The 21,966-nt window shown below is 35.7% G+C and overlaps 1 protein-coding gene across 1 annotated transcript; it reads left to right on the top strand.

Annotated features, from left to right (window-relative positions):
• The first annotated feature begins 2,044 nt into the window (after window positions 1–2,044).
• LOC113041744 (protein shisa-like-2A) lies at window positions 2,045–21,628 on the top strand. Its single transcript, XM_026200386.1, has 3 exons — window positions 2,045–2,226; window positions 8,527–8,663; window positions 21,283–21,628. Exons 1-3 carry the CDS (start codon window positions 2,045–2,047, stop codon window positions 21,465–21,467), a joined length of 504 nt encoding a protein of 167 aa, XP_026056171.1. The 3' UTR covers window positions 21,468–21,628.
• Window positions 21,629–21,966: the final 338 nt, after the last annotated feature.

Raw genomic sequence — 21,966 nt, 5'->3', positions numbered from 1 at the left:
TAAACTTGAATTGAATTGAACTGAACATACAAAAAGTAGTTAAAACACATAATAGAACATATATATTTTTTTACTTTTTAATAAATTGCTTATACTTCATCAAAATATCAATCTTTCTTTATGGCAGACGATACAATGCTGTACAAATACTATCTTGAAGATACAGTATAATCTTCATATTTACAGTAACAGATTGTCACCTTAAAAATTGTGCTTACGAGCCTAAGCTACAGCGGATGAAGTCACTATGTCCCTCATATCCAAAGATCTTTGTATGTTCTGATCAATTGAAATTAGTGCCAGCTGCTGACAGCCTCTCTTCTTCATTCTTGACCTGAGGTTTATTTTTATCAGCTTTACTAGTTTTATTAGTTGACAACTAATTATGTTAACTGTAGAAGAGCTAAATAATGTCAACTAAGCAAATGTAATGAAATGTATTTATATTGATCATGGGTGAATCATGGGTTAACAAAGACGAGTCAAAAAAAACTCTTTTTTTTTTACTCTGCCAAATTCACTTTAAATGTTCACTTTAAATCATAAAAAAGACAAGGGAAAATTTGTCCACTGGTAGAAAACAAAGATTTAAGATGAAAATGAAATGAAACCACCATTATATCCAGTAGGTGGCTTTTGGATTAATTATAAAATGACTATGAAATATAACAATTCCAGGAAGTCACAAAGTCTCATGTCATTTAAAAACAATAAATAATAATTATCCTTAAGCCAGTCTTATCTTCATCATTTACCACTGTCATGCTTCTTCTTTTCCACCTCTTCTTTGTTTTTACCACTTCTGGCTGCCAGACAGATAAGTCCTCTTTATGTTTAAATTAGCAAATGCATGAGTAAGCACTGTGCCAGTTTGAAAACGGCGGCCAATGCATCACGAGGAAAAAGCAAGCGCATCCAGCGAAAGGTGAGAAAGGGCCACATAGGGGGGATGCAGATATAGTAACCTTTATTTATATAAATTATGGGATCAGTACTCTACAAACTGTTTTTCGTGGGGAAGTCGTGGCTTAGTGGTTAAAGAGTTTGACTCCTAACCCTAAGGTTGTGGATTAGAGTCTCTGGCCGGCAATACCACGACTGAGGTGCCCTTGAGGTGTGTGTGTGTTGTGTGTGTGTGTGTGTGTGCACTTTGGATGGGTTGAATGCAAAGCACGAATTCTGAGTATGGGCCCCCATACTCGGCTATATGTCACGTCACTTCACTTTTTTATAGCACTTTTAACAATACGGATTGTCAATGCAACTGTAAAGCATTAATTAGGAAAATATTGTAAATGATGCAAAATTACAATAGTAAACACTCATACACCTCGCCTGCCCTATTGCTACGTCTCTGATTGTGGCTATGGAACTTTCAGGCTGTGGACTCTGTCATGTTACTGTGGCAACACTGCATCGGCTTCAGGTATCTGGATGCTTTAATTAGTTGCCTTCAGTGGAAAAACAATGCAGCAACAGTATTCAAACTGGTTTATAAAAGCACAAGAAAATACAAGGAGCAAAAAACACTGTTCACTGTTTTAGCACAAAATCCTTCATCTTGATTCACAAACCACCTACAGTTTTGTTCTTGTGCTGGTGTAATGTTAGGCTCTGAGAATTTAAAGAAGATGAAAGATTGAAGGGAACAGATAATCGTCTTTGCATATATTTTGATCAAGCACATAAAACACATTGTTCAACTCTTTAATGATTGAAAAACACACTAAATGTGAAAACTCACGTTTTTCTGTGGATATAGCCTACAGTATAGCATATACAGGGGATGAAAATTGGAGAAAGTGAAAATGGATACAAGAGAGCGACGAAGTGTGTGTGTGTGAGAGAGAGAGAGAGAGAGAGAGAGAGAGAGCGAGAGCACATAAATAAAGCTCTCAGCATCTCACGTTCAGACAGATGCTCGTGAGTGTTTGGCAGTCGTCACGTCACTCTTTACTCTTACTGGACTGTACCTCTGTAGGATGTTATAAGGGGTCTTCAGGTTTTAACAGGTAGCGGGTTGAGGGTTCGAATCGTGGGCAGCATGAGCGCGGAATGCGCGGAATATTACAACACGGAGAATGTGTTTGTCAGCGCCTTCACGTGCCCAAAGACCGACAACGATGCGCGCGCGGTCTTTTGCTGCGGGTTCAGTGACGTCAAATACTGCTGCGACGATCCCAACAGCTTTTTCCCTTATGAGTATGGATATATGTGGTGGCTCAGGTACGACACCGATATTTTGTGTTTTATTTGTTATGAATCGCTAAATTAAAATAATTAGGCTATTCTACTGTGTATGGCTACTAGTTGTAACAGTTAGTGGCAACTTTCTAGTCACGACATAAAAACGTAAAAATGAGAGAAATTAAAATTTCATATATTGTGTGAAACTGTTTATCATGGTAGGCTACATGAGAATTGTGTACAAAACTTTATTGCTGATTTTTATCTTTAACCAAAATCTCAAAATATGTTTAGTGTCCATGTTCAAAATGTAATTTTGCTCACCCTAATGCAGGTCATTCAGAACTTTAACTAGTTTATATTTTGTTGAACATTTAAGATTAGCTATGTTTTTTTCTTTGTTTGTATGTATCTCAGGAGATGGAAGTGTCTTCCAGCTTTAACTTTTGTTATATGGATAATATATTCTGCAAACATATTTTGAGAAAATAAAACATACAATGCAGTGTTTCCAAGAGCTAAACAAAGCACAAAACCAAATATATCTTCACAAGACAAACATAGTGTTAAATGCAAACATGTTCACAAATGAACACTGAGGTGGAAATAATGTAGTACAAAAAGGAGTTTAGAAAAAAAAAAACAATAACATGAAAATTGAACTGACAAATTAAAACTTGTATATATTTAACATCTGAAGAACCTTTCTGTTTAACAAAGGGTTATTTGTGAAAAAAAAAAAATCAGATTATAAAAAGTTAAGAAAGATATGGTTCTTTAAAGAACCTTTGATAGAATGGTTCTTCTGTGACAACGCTGTGAAGAACCTTTTTAAGCACCTTTATTTTTAAGAGTGAAGGTTCTTCATTGATTATTCAATGAGGCATTAACCTCAACAGATAGCTTTAGTCAAGTTGTATGATTAAATGCGTGAGTCTTAATCAAGTGTTAATTTGATGAACACTTTATGCACAGTAACCTATAATGATCTCACAAGACTTGAATAAAGATGCTCTCATGAAACAAGGGTCTGTTTAATGGTATTAACTCCTGAGCATTGACTGACAAATTAAACTTAAATTAAATGACTAATTAATTGATGCAAATTGTTGCGCTTATCAATGCCATCATGTGTAATCAGAATAAAACATTAAAGATTCAAGAACGGCATAATTTTTGTGCATAGATAAATTCTTATGTAAATTTTTGCAGTAACTTAAAAGCTGCAATTTACATCAAGAAAGGCAGAAATGTGTGGTTCTTGAAAATTCTGATGAAGTATGATGATAAGGGCAACAATTTGCATTCATTATAAATATTCATGACTGAAGTTTAGTTGAAAACTTGCAAAAACAAATCCAAATCACAACACCTGGTTTTATAAACGGCTGAACACCTTCTATCAGGTTTTAATTAGTTTTGGTGATCACGAAGGAGAGTTTATCTTTGCTTCACAGGATCTACCCTACCTAAAAAGCCTAGGTATCCATCTAAAATGCTGTATGATTAGAGGCATATTAGAATGTGCATAAATCAATTCATCAACATCAAGAACATTGTCAGTTGCAATAATTCCTCAGTCTGGCAACCTGTGCAAGTGTCAGGTCTGAGGAGGAGGGAGCGGGAGAAACAACTTTCATTATTTTGAATTTGGACTGCAGTACCCATTTCTTTGGAAGTCAGTTTTCACCATTGAATAAACAATTAAGAAGGTAATTGTGACTTCATCTCACAAATCTGACTTTTTTTCCTCAGAATTTCATAAAATAAACTTCTAGTTCTGGATTTTTTTTTCTCTCTGAATATTCAGATGTAAACTCACAATTGCGAGAAATAAAGTCAGAATTGCACAATATAAACTCAGTTGCTAGAAATAAAGTCAGGATTGGGTGATATAAATGGGCTATTCTGATTTTTTTTCTTGCAATTGTGGGTTTTTATCTTGCAATTTTGACTTCTTTAACAGAATTGTGAAATATTCTCGCAAATGACCTATCGGTAAGCCCCTCCCCTCGAACACAGATGAGCCAATGGCAGTCGAGTATCAGTTGCACTGGGGAGCGGAACTTGGACATCTGTAGGTTTCGGCGCTATAGAGAAACATTGGAAGATCCAAAGCTTGCATTGTTTTATGGGGTTTATGATTAAAAAAATGTAAAAACAATAAGCTTGAACTACTTGTAACAGTGATTCCAGGTGTCCTGAGAGGATAGGCAATGGAATTTAATTAATTTTATTCTATTTCCTAAACCCAAACAAAATAGAGCAAAATGTCCCATAGCATTCACCCCCAATCCCAATGAAGACAAAAACGTTTGTTTTCTTGTTGAAAACTCTCATTAAGTTAAATTTTTATTTGCTCAAGCAGAATATTAATGTCATATTGTGCTTTAGCATGGTATTTCTGGCTAAAACTACCTAAGTTAAAGTTAGTTAGTGAGTTCAGGCTAATGTACAAACCAAAGAAGCGGACTGTTCTTGCGTCTTGTACGGTGTATGGCAAAAACACATAATCGAACGTCTCTTAAACTATTAAACTTGTTAAATGTAAATTTTATTTAATCATACTCTGCGATACATGAACAGTGTTGATCCGGGATGTTTTTATCTGCGATCGTGTCGTCCGTAACATGAGTCTTCTCCAGCTTGCATTGTGAACTGTAAACCAACCCTCGCTTCCAAATTACAAGGACAATGTTTTCACATGGACTACGGAGCCCCGCACATGACATGCAAGAAAAAATAAATAAATTGTGTGCACGATTTACTAATTCTTTCCCACAATTTACTAAAACGTGCACACGATTACTATTGCGCTCGCTCGCTTTACTATTGCGTTCACTCGATTTGCTAAATCGTGCGCACGATTAGTACATTTAGGGAACAAATTAGTAAATCGTGCACACGGTTTAGCATTATATGTTTTCCTGCATGTCATGTGCGGGGCTCCATACATGGACAGCTATTATTGTAGGTTGCATTTTTTTATCCGAGTAACCAAGTAACTAAGGAACAGTAACTAAGGGGGCGGGGCTTACCGATAGGTCAATTGCAAGTTAAAAAGTCCAAATCTGAGGGGAAATAAACTTATGTGAGTTTATAACTAATCTTGCGATTCTGACTTTATTGCTCTGAAAGGATATTGTTTATATCCCACACTTTTGACTTTATATTTGCAACTTTTCATGCATTTCTGACTTTTTTTCAGTGGTGGACACAGGCTTCCATACATTTCAGCAACTAGCTGTCAGTATTACCTTTAAAACTGCTTTGTGCCTACTGTAATGCGCTTCTTGCAGCTGCTTCTGATCTTCAGGTGATCAGGTCAAGCCGTCTTCTTCACTCTCACAGGGAACTCAATGATGACTGTTCTCTTCACATGTCACCGTGTCTTGACATTTAACAGTGTGACATTTCAGAGAAGTCTGTGGGCACTCTGTAAAGTACAGGAGTTGCTCATGTTGCCCTATTGAAGTTTTATAGAGTTTTAAAAGTGTGTGATGAGAATCTTAAACTCTGTTCCATAACCTAGACTTAAAAAAAAGGTTCCAAATGGAAGTTTCTGCAGTGATGATCTAGAGAAAGCATTTTTGGGTCCCACAAAAACCTTTCACTGTTACCATTGTTTTTGTTAGTGTGAAAAACATTTTAATAATCTAAAGAAGCCTTTTCCTCTACAAAGAACCTTTTGCACAAAGGAAAGGTTCCATAATTGTTAAAGGTTCTTCACTGCAACCACCAACCACCACAAGTTTTCCATGGTTCTAATGTCTAAATCTAAGGTCTGCTGGTGCAGAAATGACACTCTATATATTTAATGAGCGATGCACTGTTAGGTTGTCTCTTTACAAGTTGTCTAAATGACCTACTGTGGCTCTTTAAGTGCAGTTTCTCCACAGTTAATGCTCTGCTGCTCTGAAACATTTTATGCACCAGTTAATGTGAAACATTCATTAACATTAACTGATTCATGTAAGAACTCATTTACTGCTTTCAAAACTGCTTTTAATTTGTTATCAGGCATGCAGTAGTGTGACGGCATGCTTTAATAATCTAAAACAAAGTTGTTTGTGCTTTCAACCCATGATTTTGTGGGGGAGGAGAAGGATGTTTGAAGGGGTTGTTTGAAAGTGGGAAAACATCTAACCAAATAACTGATAGTCTTTTATTCTAATCAAATAATGGATTTTATGCAGTCAGAAATATGCAAATGTGTTTGTGTGTATGTGTGTGTGTGTGTAGACATTTGTATTTTAACAAGATATATTTTCTATTCTGCATGAGTGGCAAACTTTGTAACTAAAACCTACATTTCTGACTAATAATATATGTATGACTAATAATATATAAATGACAAATACAAGCTATTCTGAGGATTCAGGGCTTGCATCTTTAACACTTTACTGACATAATTATTAGGATATTAAGTAAAGATAATGTTCCAAGATATTTTGTAAATTTCCTACCGTAAATATATTAAAACTTAATTTTTGATAAGTAATATGCATGGCTAAGAATTCATTTGGACAACTTTAAATGTGATTTTCTCAGTATTTGTATTTTTTTATTTGTATTTGTATTATTATTTTTTTTTACACCCTCAGATTCCAGATTTTCAAATAGTTGTATCTCGGTAGGGCTGTGCAAAAAATCGAATGCGATTTTCATGCACATCTCATCAGTAAATACGCTCCTGTAATTAGAAGTATATCCCCAGCACGTGCGTTCAGATCAGGGTTGCCAGGTTTTCACAACAAATCCTGCCCAGTTGCTTCTCAAAACTAGCCCAATCGCTCTTCTAGAAGGTTCCCCGATAAAAAAATGCTTCCCGGGTTTAAAATATACTTTTTTTTTGCATGGTAGCCTTGGTAAAATTCGCATTTTAGGGGCTAAATATCACGTTATTTGTAACCTCCTGGAAACGCGATTGGACTAGTTTTGGACCAGTTTTGAGAAGCAACTGGGCAGGATTTGTTGTGAAAACCTGGCAACCCTGATCTGAACGCACGTGCTGGAGATATACTTCTAATTACAGGAGCATCTTTACTGATGAGATGTGCATGAAAATTGCATTCGATTTTTTGCACACACCTATATCTCGGGCAAATATTGTCTGAACCATACATCAGTGGAAAGCCTATTTATTCAGCTTTCAGATTGTGTATAAAAAAATGAACACTTAAGACTGGTTTTGTGGTCCATATGGTCACATATTACAGCTACGTCATAATTATTCAACCCCCTATTCAACATTGCTGTTTTTAGTCCCTTTCTTGTATGCTGGGGAACAAAATTATCTTGAAACACATTTAAACCTTTAGAAACTCAATTAGAAAACATAATTAGATTGAGATGTTACATGCATGTGCTGAATTGGAGGAGCAAATATGACAAGTCAACAGTGTTCTCACAAAAGCTATTGCGAAGCTATAGTGAAGAAATTGTTTTATTACTTTAGAAAGTCTAAGGGAACATAAATACATCCGAATCATTAAAAATCATAGAGACACAACTGGTATCCAAAAAATTTATTTGACCAGAAAACCTTTGTTTGATCTGAAATGTTTGATCACAGCAACTAAAAAAACCTGCAATATTCTGCCAAGGACTTGAAAGATGATCTGAGTATAAGAAGATCACAAGGCAAGTATGGCCTTCATGTTGGCATCTTGCTGAATGCCATTCTTGACCAAGAATTACATAAAAGGCCAACCTGACATGCTAAAACTCATTTGAATATACATGTGGAACTCAGGAAGAATGTTTTATGGAGTGATGTGAACAACTAGAACTGTTTGGACCCATGAATCAGCGGTATGGTATGTCTGGTCCAAAAAAGGCAAAGCTAATGAGCAGAAGAACACTATCTCCATGGTCAAACCTGGAGGAGAACCAGTCCTGTTATGGGGATGTTTTACTGTTGCAGGAAGTGGAAGGATTCTTTGAAGTATGAGGTTATTTTGGCAAGAATTGTGATGCCTTTGGTGCAAAAACTGAAGATGATGATAAATGGACTTTCCTTCAGGACAGTCATCCCAAAGTGTACATCCAAATCAGAATGGCCTGTTAAGTCTCCAGATTTATTCTCATTGAAAATATTTTGTTGAAATTGAATTTGGTGGTTTTAAACAATAAAACGCTCTGCACCAATTTTTACTTTTGGGAGTTGAATCATGTTGCACATGAATGTTTACATTCAACTTTACATTCTTAGGATTACTCAAATGTGTATTAATACAATTTCTTTAATAGTGTACTGATGGCTTTGTATAACTGTTGAAAAAAAAAATATTTGCAGCTGTTTAACCTTGTTTAATCTATCTCTTTTTTTTGTCTTAGTTTGGGAGCCCTGGTTGGTTTGTCTATAGCTGCTGTGGTGCTGTTAGCCTTCATCATCACTGTTTGCGTGCTTTGCTACCTGTTCATCGCCACTAAACCTCGAGGGCTGGACAACGGACTGCCTTTACGAGCACCAGGTATGAAAACACCTTCAACAAAAGAACAATTTCTATGCATGAAAACATCTTGAGAGGAAAGTCCTTCAGAAAAGCCTAGGACATCAATCTCACGCTACAGCCTATTTGATGAGAGTGTGGTTTAATTGCATAATGTGGCAAGTGACATTTACATTTACAATCACGGTCTTTTAGTAGCAGTAATAATATCAGTGGAATTATTCTTCATGCATCAACTGCTTCTTCTTATTCATTTAGATTCTGTCAGATGATTTATTGCTTTTTTTTGTGTTGTGAATGATTTATATTCATGTGATTATAAATCATTATAAAAAAAAAAATAAAAAAAATAGTTAACATAAGGAATAATCCTGCTTGTTTGTACATCTACTCTACAAATAAATAGATAAATAGACCTGGCCTGCGCCATTTTTACATTCCAAACCCACCATGGTGCGAACGCAACTGGCTTTTAAAGGGGATGGGAGATGAGACTCTGATTGGTTTATTGCACATTACGCCCAAAAAAACACCCATTGCTCAAAAAGAGAACAGGGACAACTCGTTTAGACCATGCACCTAGGCGTGCCAACCATTTTCCCGTCATTAAACAAGCAAAAGTGGATTTGTACACACCCTGAGTGCACCTTTGCCGTGCGCTTTAGACCTTTTGCTTAGATTGTTAAAATAGGGACCAAAAGGTTTGAGAAATGATTCTATTATGACATAATGCAAAATGATTTTACCCAGAATGCCATAATTGAGCAATCGGAATTAGTAATAGACATCTGTAAAAGTTCAACATATGCCTGTTGTTAGCATTCATGATAATTAATTTAAGCTAGTAGATTTAGGCTCTTTTCCCCTGGCTGTTTTCTGAACTGTATAGTACAATTGCATCATGAGTGTTAGTGCCACTCTGAGTGCTAGCAGTATCTAGGTAACAATTCAAAATACAAAAGAAAAAATATTATATATTTGTAATGTTGACCCTTCAGTTGCACTACAAAAAACATAAAATGGATTTTCTTTCTTCTGTTTTGGATGCATTGTAAGCAGGGGCGTAGCAGCCGGGGGGGACGGGGGGACACGTCCCCCGCACTTTTAGAAACAGGTGATTCTTACCCCTGCTAATTTTTTTTTTTTTTTTTTTGGATCCAGCGTGAATATTTCCTGTAGTGTTCTCTGATTTGTTACTTAGATTTGAGTGAAGTAACATTCAGCCAATCACAGAGCGAATCATCTCCTGGGCGCGTCTGCTATGAGCTTCAAATGTCTTGTTGCTCTTCTGAATTTTCATTCGTTCGTTCGTTTGTTCACTTTGCTATTAGGCCGTCTGGGATAAAATTCACCCCAGAAAAAAGCAAAGGACGATTACATCCTTTTTTCAAACACACACTGTAAGTATGTTACAGTATGTCGCGATGACACGAATCGCGCGATAAAGTTTTCATGTTATGATTTAACCTATTGAACCCGTATGGACCTCGTCACGTCGCGCCGGATTCAGTGTGTTAAATTCTCTCCTAATTGTCGCTTTGGATAAAAGCGTCTGCTAAATAAGACGTAACAATATTATTGGTTTCTGCTGTCTTTTGTTTGTCTACGTGCTGCTAGCGGACTAAAATTATCATTTCACAATAAATCATATTTGTTTTGCAACGAATATCTTAAAATACTTTATCAAATTTTATTCTTTTAATTCATAACTGTTACTTTATGTCCTAACTGGTCTGTAGGAAAGGCAGGCTGTGACGTCACTGGCAGAGAGAGGGGGCAGTTGCTCAACCTCTCCAGAATGTGTACAGGTGAGATTTGTATAAAAAAAAGCAGATTGACTATCTTAAAGCTGCGGTAGGGAACTTTTGACGCTCTAGCGGTTAATAAACAGAACTGCTTGCGTCTTGCGGAAGAACATCGTAGCCGGAACTACTTCTCTCTGTTTATGTCTATGAAGAATCACAAAGGTACTGGGTTACTCCGCCGCGGTATCCCCGAAGCAATCTAAAATAGTCCGAATATAAACACTTATTATAGGTGCACCCTAGAGATTCAGGACAAGCTAAAAACACGGTTTGGAAAATGGATTCATGGTGTACTCGCTTATTATATACATTTTTCTACATTTTGAACACAAACAAAGTTACGGACCGCAGCTCTGATTGGTTATTTTTTACTGGGAGTGATGTATTTCTGCAAATGGCAATAGGACCACTGGGAGGAGCCGGAGGAGCTTGATTTTTTCACAGATTATCTGTCTCATATTTTTCATTAAATGTATGTTGTATAAAATTACTGTAGATGTAATCTGTATACTCATTTAACACCTGTTTTTGTCCAACTGTTAAGAAGAAAAGTTATTGTTCAAATGCAGTGCAACTGAAATATTGTAAATATCATAAAATATCTTTATTTCATAAAAAATAAAAAAAAATTATAGATGGTCTCCCATTGGTCTCAAAGTCCTGCAGTATTTTTAAATTTTGAGTATGATTTAACAAAAATAGGTTCCTGTAAGCTATCATGTCATGTTCCCAAATTTGAAAAAGTAAAATGCCAATTGGTATTCTATTTAGAATTTATTATGAACATCAGCTTTGGGTCAAATCACCATACAGCTGTCCCCCCCACTTTTAAAATGGCTGCTACGCCCCTGATTGTAAGATAAACTGAGCTAGTTGAATGCAGATTCTAAAGAGACAAAGAATGAGGATTGTGTCAGCAATCCTAGTGGTTCATTTTTGCTAAATTAATTTGGTTTTATTTTAGTTTCTTTATCACAAAACATTTGTTTTTACATTTGAACATTTTCTTGTTTTCCGAGACAATTTTATAAATTTATGCTTGAAATGTTATCACATATCCGTCGATGAGGCATTAAAAAAGATTGTTTTTCCTTTGAATTAAGTATTTTCTGACCACACTTGTAGATATTTGTTGTTTTTGTTTTAATCATAACTCTTAAATTCAACCATCTTTACATGGACTTAGAAAAGTTTGCAAAGTCTTAATTTTACCTTCGTGTAACCTGTAGAAACCCTGCAAAGATGTAGCTCAGATGTGGTTCACTGGGTCAAGAAATAAACCAAATAGGCTTGTGTCCACATCAGTTACTTTAAAGATGCATAAAGAGCAAAAGTCCTGAGCTCTTTTTGTCTGGGTTCTGAAGGACATATTTGTGTTCATGTATGGGAAATGTTCTATTAATGCTTTTAAAAGGTTTGAGCAGCATAAAGAAACATATTGAAGCATATCTGGTGACATGACAGTTCGATAGTGTGTTTTGTGTGTGAAATACATTGAACACCAATCAGAAAAAAGTTTAAAGCAAAGCTGTTGATGTGATTCAAGGCTTGGCAGCTCATGTAGGATGTGCTGCATCTTGGTTCATTGTTAGAGCCTTTTTATAATGACAATAACCAGTCAAATGGCAAATTAGCATTAGTAATGGTGGTTTTATAGATCTTTCAACAGGCTTTTGTGTGTAAGTGAATCAGGTTTCTCTGTCAGGTGAATGGATGACTTGCTGTAAGCACAGTGGATAAGTCTATGTGCCAGATCAAACTTTAAATAATCATGCAATCACATGAAATAATGACAAAATCAAGTAGTTTTCTCAAGAAAGTGTGGTTGATAAGAACAGCTGGAGGGGTTTTCAGACAGGACATGCGAATTGACAACCCTTTACCTTGATTTATGAACACCGTCCATGAGACTTGATGAATTTGCAATGCATTTCTTAACCTGTTGCATCATCAGCAGAAAGTAAAAGTTGTTTCAGAGGAGGGGGAAGTTACTATATTTGAATTTTAACAATAAGAAATTTAGTGCCTTGTGCACCTCAAAGTTGAGTGGAATTACAGTATAATTAATACTAGACCAAAATGATTTAACCAAAACATTGCTAATAAAAACATTTTTTGTAATGATGCAAGTTTAAATAATATGCAGGATTTTTATACTCTCAGTGTCTTTATATATATTGATTGATTGATTGCAGGAGCATGCACTGATGCTGTACTTGTCCACGTGATATTTCACCCAAAATCTAATGAAAGGTTTATTCATATTTTGCATAAAAATTATTAGCTGTTGTTGTTTACTTTGTGGCAATTATATTAGTGGTGGATCCTGAATGAGTCATTGTTGCGCTCTTGGGGGAGTTTTGGTAGGCCAACATTTTTGAAATCACTTAAATAAAACCTGTCTGACAAAGTGAAGGATACTTAAAGAGCAACGCAGCATGCCGCAATCTAAAGAAATTCAAGAACAGATGAGATACATCTCATATAAAGCCATCTCTAAGGCTTTGGGACTCCAGCGAAGCATGGTCAGAGCCATTATCCACAAATGGAGAAAACTTGGAACAGTGGCAAACCTTCCCAGGAGAGACTGGCCTACCAAAATTACTCCAAGAGCGCAATGACGACTCATCCAGGAGGTCATAGAAGAACCCAGAACAACATCTAAAGAACTGCAGGCCTCACTCGCCTCATTAATGTCATTGATCATGATTCAACAATAAGAAAGAGACGGAAAAACAGCATCCACGAGTGAGTTCTAAGGCAAAAGCCACTGCTAACCAAAAAGAACACAAAGACTCGTCTCACATTTGCCAAAAAATATCTTGATTATCCGGACGTTAGTTTGTGATCTCAAGCTCAAGTGCACTTGGGTTATGCAGCAGGACAATGATCCCAAAAAAAGCAACAAGTCTACCTCTGAATGGCTCAAGAAAAACAAAATGATGGCTTTGGAGTGGCCAAGTCAAAGTCCGGACATGAGATGCTGTGGCATGACCTTAACCCTCTGAAGTCGATTAATGCGTATACGTGTTATGAAGGATTTTCTCCTGATAACCCCCAAAATAACTTAAATTACACTTTCAGTTTTAACCATACAAATAAGAGCAATACATCAGTCGAATCTGTAAAGGGTCTACTTTTTTTTGTATACAGAATTAATAACAACAAAACTTTGTGCATTTATAAAATAAAGATAAGAAACAAGGTGTGCTGTCTGCAGCCTTTGTCTGCACTGATCTTTATGTACAAACACGTCATTAAAATGAAGTGTAACTCCATGAATACTCAACGAAGAGACATGAGAGAGATATCTATAGAAAGCTTGACATGTCTACTTTTAAACTAAACAAGTGCCGCCGAAAACAGATATTCTGTGATAAAGTAATCCATATGAAAACAACACGATTTAACATTTTTAGTTTTTCACTAACCACACATAACATTTTTTTTCTCAAAAACACAACATATTATTATAGCCCAGTTTGTGCTGATTACAGTGAGATTAGACTTTAGCCATTTAGATATTTATAAGAAACTGAAAAAAGCACAAATGTCAGGACATGACAAAACTTCTCCAGGCCCCAAAAAATACCCTTAGACCTCAGAGGGCCAGCCCATGCATCCTCGAAAACCCTCCAGTGTGGCTGAATTAAAACAATTCTTCATTGTTGATCTGAATTATTCAAGTGTGACATGAAAAAAAAAACACCACTGTATATAATACAAAATTTTGTTATAATATAGCATAGGACATAGCAAATTACAAAAAGCACATGAGTTTAGTAGATTTCCCTCAGTTTTCTTTGTATTACAGAAATGCATCATTAAATCCATGACCCCCCCCCCCCCCACACACACACACACACACCAACCAGATTCAAGAACCTCCAGTAGTGAAGCGTCAATTTTCCTGTAATACTTTATCATTGCTTTTTTTTAAAGAACATAAAACTCCATTATATGACTTAATAACAGATCATTAAATAGATGACAAATGTAGTTCTGCATAATTACGTTTTTATATATTTGCTGCACTTGCCGCTTAAGTGCTTTCAAGGACCTTATATGCCATGTCATGAAAATGTTTCAGTGCAGAAAAAAAAAATTCTTAATGGTTCAGAAACCAGACTTAATGTTCATAATACATATTTCTTTTGATCTTGAGGTTAAATGTGACCCATCTTGTCCTCACACTAATATAGAGAGCTCAGATCCATGCACTTAATGCAGGTCTATAAACAATATGCACTATAATGAGTCATTGGCAGAAGGGTAGAGATTTGAGAGAGAAAATTAAACGATTTGGAGACGGACAGATTTAATGAGACGTTTAGATGACATTCAGTTCTTTGTGTTGAGCAGTAATGTTTTCTTAAGATCCTGAGTAAGGAAGGAAAATGTACTTATATAGCACATTTAAAAAAAGCAGAGCTGAACAAAAATATGATTGCAACACAATTAAATGTGCTGAAGGGTCATTATTACTCCTGTTAACTCATTAACACATGCTTGAGAATGTTTAGCTACTTTTAATTAAGTGATGACTATTAAAAATTATAAGAGTGAGAGATAATGAAGGATTTTATTCTATTTTATTTATTATTATTATTATTATTATTATTTCTTTTCATTTTGGCATCCAGACAACTAATTTTATTTCAGTTCAATTTGCCCCTAACATTATATAATAATTATGTCTTAAAATTGTAAAAACAGCATGGTAGTATGTGTTGTACTGACTTGAATTTTAATTTGTATTACTTTAAATCAGTTATATACTGAGATGCTGCAAAAGAAGAATCTATTGAGACTCCTTATCTGCACTAATGAGAAAAAGTAAGGCGAATTTGCAAGGCAAGATTATTTATATAGTGCATTTCATATGCCTAAGAAACAAATAACATGCACCAACACAAAAGCAAAGGATAAAAAAAAGATGCATCTGGAAAATATACTTAATTGTCATGAAAATAATAAAAAACATCAAAATGATACAATGTATAGTATACACCACAAATACAAACCAGTGTAACCTCACTGTTTGTTGCAAAGCATCTCAATTTTGGTTGCATCTTGATCACACAAGCACATTTTGAAATTAGTTGGCAAAATGCGTTTGTACTTTTGTGACGGCAAGCACTTTCTTGTTTTATAGATCCAGAGATGCATAACCTGCAGTTGGCAAACTGTGACAAAGTAGACAAAGGGAAGCAAAAGTTTTGGATACCAAACAAATGTACCTCACCTACCGTTGAGCACGTTTTGTTCAGAAATCATTAGTGCACTGCTGGCAGTTCCTAAGTGTGCATGTCTCTGTGTGTGTCATTTGTTCACGCAACAACAGCTTGCAAATAACTAAGAAGCATTTCTTCTGATGCAAACAGAGAAATAAGATGAATAGCCTACCTCAAATATTGGGAAGTGCTAAGAGTTGGTTCACACAATGAAGCTGACATTTAAGTTCACATAAATTAGAGAGATGTGGCAAAACAAAAATATGTTTTCCCTGTGCTGAATCACAAAGGGATCAATATATTTGACCTGCTTATCTGTGTTAGTGAAAGTGTTTACATTGCTAAGGCAAAAATCAGTGATTAGACTTTTTTGTCTTTAAGGCCAGTTTTGCCTGGTGGACAATAAAAACTTGCATTGCAGTGACATTATGATGACTTTATTTTGCCTTAGACCATATAAAATGTTAGAAATACACACATCATTGTGACTAACTTAATACTAATGTCTTGGTTGTTGAGCTGCTATATAAAATCAATTAATCTGCAGTTGAGCTGATATTCGGGAAAACAACACTCTTGCTGGTATTACTTAACAGTATCATGGCATGAATATAAAAACAAGAAACTCTTACAGGCCATTTTTTTGCCTTCGTATCTTACAAGAGCATTCTTATATCCTTGTCCCACAGCAAACTCTTAAGACATGTTTTTGTTTGTTTGTTTGTTTTGCAAGCTCACACATCATTTAAAAAGCAATCACAATATTATAGTAGGCGATAAATATCACGCACTCCTCGTACATTTACTTTTTCCATCCAAAGCCACCCAAGTGTGTCTCAGTGTCGTTTCACTTTACCCACTTTTACCACAGCCACGGGTTGTGATCAAACAGTGGGCGTTGACCTCATTGATCAAATACCTTTCTTGCCATTTCTCCAGAATTTTCCGCCCTTCCAGGTCAAATTTCTTCTTTTGGATGTGTTTTGGACACACAGAATCCAAAACCTACACCTCGACCCATTACAAATGAACTTTTAAAACACCCTCCGCAATATAATTTCTCATTCAGCTGGAGGATTTGAGGATGAGGACGGTCTGCCGTCCCACCGCCTCCATTTATCATTGTCATTCCCACCCCATTCTGTCTGGGACACAAATAATTGATATCATTTCACCTGCAGTGCACCTCTTCCCATGGCCTTTAGTGTCTCGTGTTTTCTTCTTCTCTAACTCTGCAAAAAGACCAAAGTGACATCGATTTTTGTTATTTTAAAGTGACCAATTATGTTTTTTGTTTTCAGTATGAAACAGATTCACAGGAGATCTAGAAATCAATGTGTTGTTCAATCAAGACGTTGTTTTTCTTTTCTTTTCATCTCACTGCCATCCTCTGACCTTTTTTGTCTTCCACAAAAACTTGAGATTTATTAAGCGGATAATGCGATTTCTTGCATTTTATTACTTAAAATATGGTGTCAAGGTTAATAGCTGTTTTTTTTTTCATCTGTTTCCATTTAGAGAATGACCCTTTCACCTTATCTACACAGCACATTTAATTCAAGTTTGTTTAGAAGAATTACATTCATTCTGTCATTAACTTACACAACTCTACTCCTTTTTATCTTCTGTCTATATGCACTCTCTTAAAAAAAAGGTAAAAGCTGGTTGATACCCTATTAAAAGGTAATACATTGCTCCATTTAGGTACTAAAATGTACCATTTAGATACAATTATGTACCTTTAAAAAAATGTTGTGTAGTATTTATCTTCCATCTAGTGTTGCTTCCATTTCAAAAGGAGGTGGCTTAAATGCCTCATAGTTTTCCCTTTTTTGTGCCGTCTCTTAAAGCAAAGTGACATTTCATTGCTTAACAGTGTGCATTCATAGCACTTTCTGTTTTTTTCTAAAGCGAACCCTTAAGGTTTCAAGGTAGTGAAGTATGTCATTTACAAGATTTTCTTTTCAACATAAAGAACTGAAGGTTAAAGGTAGTGAACATCAAAGACGGTCGTCCCAGTCATTTCTGAGAGTCTGCAGTGCAGAGCGATCAATTTTGCTGAAACAGGAGTCTTTACGTAACACTACAGAGACGAGCAGAACACCTGAGACCTGACAGCCTGTTTCTCCAGAGAATGACTCAACTGCAAAAACTGCACACTATTTGCATCTCTTCTTTTTAGCAGATGACTTTATGCAAAGCAACTCTCAAATTACTATAAAACAAAAAGAAGGGATGTATCCAAGAAAGAAAACTGTATCATCAGAACATGTCATCCTTATTTTGAATAATAAATTTGAATGTGTATTCTAATGTCAAAGTTTTGGCAGTTAAATTATAATGAATAACATAATATTATTTAATATATAAAGTTTTTTATTAGTATATATTAAGTTTTTGTAGTTTTTTCATACACACACACACACACATATATATATATATATATATATATATATATACACACACACAGTGGGGCTCGAAAGTTTGGGCACCCCTTGCAGAATCTGTGAAAATATGAGTAATTTTCAAAAAATAAGAGAGATCATACTAGATGCATGTTATTTTTTATTTAGGACTGTCCTGAGTAAGATATTGTACATAAAAGATATTAACATTTAGTCCACAAGACAAAACAATTGCTGAAATTATTAAAATAACCCCCTCAGAAGTTTGGGAACCCTTGGTTCTTAATACTGTGTTCTGTTACCTGATGATCCTCGACTGTCTTTCAGTTTTGTGATGGTTGTGCATGAGTCCCTTGTTTGTTCTGAACAGTTAAACTGAGCAGCGTTCTTCAGAAAAATCTTTAAGGTCCTGCAGATTCTTCAGTTTTCCAGCATCTTTGCATATTTGAACCCTTTCCAGCAGGGACTTTATGATTTTGAGATGCATCTTTTCACACTGAGGACATTTGAGGGACTCAAACACAACTATTTAAAAAGATTCAAACATTCACTGATGCTCCAGAAGGAAACAAGATGCATTAAGAACTGGGGGGTGAAAACTTTTGGAATTTGAAGATCAAGGTAAATTGTACTTAATTTGTGTACCGGGAAACATACAAGTATCTTCTGTTGCTTACGAAGGGCAGAACTAAATGGAAAAAAAAATATTTCAACAAAATAAGACAAATTTGGCCATCTTCATCATGTTCAAAAGTTTCCTGTCAGAACAGGAAACGGAGGCTACAATTTACACAGGCTCACCAAAATTGGACAATAAAAGAACGTTGAAAAACGTTGCCTGGTCTGATGAGTCTCGATTTCTGCTGCGACATTCAGATGGTAGAGTCAGAATTTGGCGTAAAGAACATTAAATCATGGATCCATCCTGCCTTGTCTCAACGGTTCAGGCTGCTGGTGGTGGTGTAATGGTTTGGGGGATGTTTTCTTGGCACACTTTGGGCCCCTTAGTACCAATTGGGCATCGTTTAAACACCACAGCCTACCTGAGAATTGTTTCTGACCATGTCCATCCCTTTATGACTAAGGTGTACCCATCTTCTGATGAGCAGGATAATGTACCATGTCGCAAAGCTCAAATTATCTCAGACTGGTTTCTTGAGCATGACAATGAGTTCACTGTACTGAAATGGCCCCCACATTCACCAGATCTCAACCCAATAGAGCATCTTTGGGATGTGGTGGAATGGGAGCTTCGTATCATGGATCTGCAGCCAACAAATCTGCAGCAACTGCTTGATGCTATCATGTCAATATGGGCCAAAACCTCTGAGGAATGCTTTCAGCACCTTGTTGAATCTATGCCATGAAGAATTGAGGCAGTTCTGAAGGCAAAAGGGGGTCCAACCCAGTACTAGCAAGATGTACCTAAAAAAGTGACCAGTGAAACTTCAAGAAACCTAACCACAAGGCTACCTGAAAAACAATGCACAAGTGCACCTAGGACAAAAGCTTTTTTTAACACATAGTGTGGTCACACCAAATGTTTATTTAATTAAGTTAATAGAAGTTAATTAATAAAATCTATTGGCATTATTTTTGATGGCATCCTCACTTTACAGCATTTTTACACAAGTGCCTAAAACTTTGCACAGTAATGTAGCTTTGCAGGTTTCTTGGAGACATTGCCACAGTTCTTCTGGATTGAGTCTGTCTCAGTTTGTTCTGTTTCTTCATGTTATTCAGACAGACTGATGATGATCAGATCAGATCTCTGTGTGGAGCACTGGCTGCTGTCAGACTCCTCGTGCAAACACAAATCTCACTGGATTATTACAATTAATGGCAAATATAATGTTTGGAAATGTAAACTGATATCTACTACTGACACACTACAGCAAAACAGAAATTACTGACTTAAAACCATTTTTTGTTGGTGAATATACTACTGCCTAAGACTTTTGCACAGTACTGTATATATAAACTTTCTTATATATTTAAAATTACAAAAGCACATAATTATTCAAACTTAAAGGGTTGGTTCACCCAAAAATGAAAATTAGGCCTTGTTTTACTCACCTTCAAAGCATTATAGGTGTATATGACTTACTTCTTTCAGACAAATCCAATCTGAGTTATAGAAAATATTATCTTTGGCCAGCATTTTGTTTTGCTCTCTCCTCCGTGCCTCTGCATTCATCACTTCTCAACAAAAAGTGAGCCTGTTTCCCAAAATAGTGTAGTGTTCCTTTAAACTATAAAATAAAAACTTAATGGAGACATTATTAAATACTTGTGATATTATATTTTACATATGTAACTTATAATAATATATAAATACTTTTAATAGAACATAAAAACGGACACAAAATTTGAAATGTTGCCTAACTGAAATGTAAAAAGACAATAAAATTGCTAAAACTAAAGTAAAAAATAAATAAAAGCCTAAATAGAAATATTAAAGATAAACAAAAATTAATACAAATGCAAACAAATCATGTAATTGTTAAAATGTAAAACTAAAATAAAAACTGAAAATATAAAATAAAATCTAATATTAATAAATGGTGTTTTGGTAATAATTAATGCTGAAATCAAATTGAATTGAATTGTCTTGAATTAAATATCCTTTATAACCAGGATGTATTAACAGATATACTCATGTAGCACTCTTTGCTTGCTATTTTTATATATGTGACCCTGGACCACAAAACCAGTCTTAGGTGACAAAAAATTGAGAAAATTGAGATTTATACTTCATCTGAAAGCTGAAGGTTTCCATTGATGTGTGGTTTGTTAGAATAGGACAATATTTGAAAATCTGGAATCAGAGGGTGCAAAAAAATAAAAAATATAGAGAAAATCGCCTTTAAATTTATCCATATTAAGTTCTTAGCAATGCATATCACTAGACAAGAATTATATTTTGATATATGTATGATAGGACATTTACAAAATATCTTCATGGAGCATGATCTTTACTTAATATCTTATATAATAATTGTCTATTTCTAAAAATATACCCCAGTGACTTGTGCTCCAGAGTCACTTATAACAAAACTCACTGGCTAGTCTTAAAGAACACACTGACAATATTTAAGGACTTATAGACTGTAGACTTACCAGGGAGTGTTGCACCAGCAAGCAGCTGAAAACTCTTCTGACAAATGTCTAAAGTTTCCTGTCATGTGTTTCTCAGGATCTGGGCCCAGTCCTCAAGAGGGTCTGAGTCAGCCGAGCGCCGCACCGGGACCACAGGGTTTCCGCAAGCATTTCTTACGGGGCAAACTGGACTGTGACAACCAGCCGCCCGACCCAGACCGCCTGTTCCAGCGCTGCTTCATGGCTACGGTCACCACCATCAACGTTGAAGGACCTTCATAAAGCCCTGAAGTCTTTTCAATGGCTTTACCCAACCATCATGTGACTTAAGTAACATTTTGAACCACTTGAAGGTCTCTAATATTTTGGCCTCAACAGACTGTCACTGAAATCAGTGTAACAAACTTAGAAAAAGTTTCATTCATCATCAAACACAGGGTCTTTTTTTACATGGCGCAAGAAACATTTAACGGTTTACATTCATCAAGACTTCAGCTCTTTGAGAGTCTGTAGATTGAACCAAAGACGGAATTGAACTCAATCATAGAGATTGTTGTTTCCAAATCCCAACAATTACAATATTCATCTTTCTCTCAAACAAAGTTTACAAAGCGATTACACCAACACTAGGTGTCGATGCCTTTAAAAGAGCTTTGAGCACCATTTGAACCATCAAGCGATTCACGTACTGCAAGAATCAAGTTTTTAATTTGCTTTTCCGCTTTCGTTTGCCGGTTTTGGGCGTACTATATCACATTGTGTTATAAAGCACTTTTCTTAA

Source organism: Carassius auratus, chromosome 23, assembly GCF_003368295.1.
Source record: "Carassius auratus strain Wakin chromosome 23, ASM336829v1, whole genome shotgun sequence".
NCBI lineage: Eukaryota > Metazoa > Chordata > Actinopteri > Cypriniformes > Cyprinidae > Carassius > Carassius auratus.
Note: the sequence above shows the minus strand (reverse complement) of the source record. Positions and strands in the feature narration are given on the sequence as shown.

Coding starts and splice junctions, on each gene's coding strand:
- LOC113041744 (XM_026200386.1), top strand. CDS start 2,045: ATGAGCGCGGAATGCGCGGAATATTACAACACGGAGAATGTGTTTGTC. Junction 2,227..8,526: donor GGATATATGTGGTGGCTCAG/GTACGACACCGA, acceptor TTTTTGTCTTAG/TTTGGGAGCCCTGGTTGGTT. Junction 8,664..21,282: donor ACTGCCTTTACGAGCACCAG/GTATGAAAACAC, acceptor TGTGTTTCTCAG/GATCTGGGCCCAGTCCTCAA.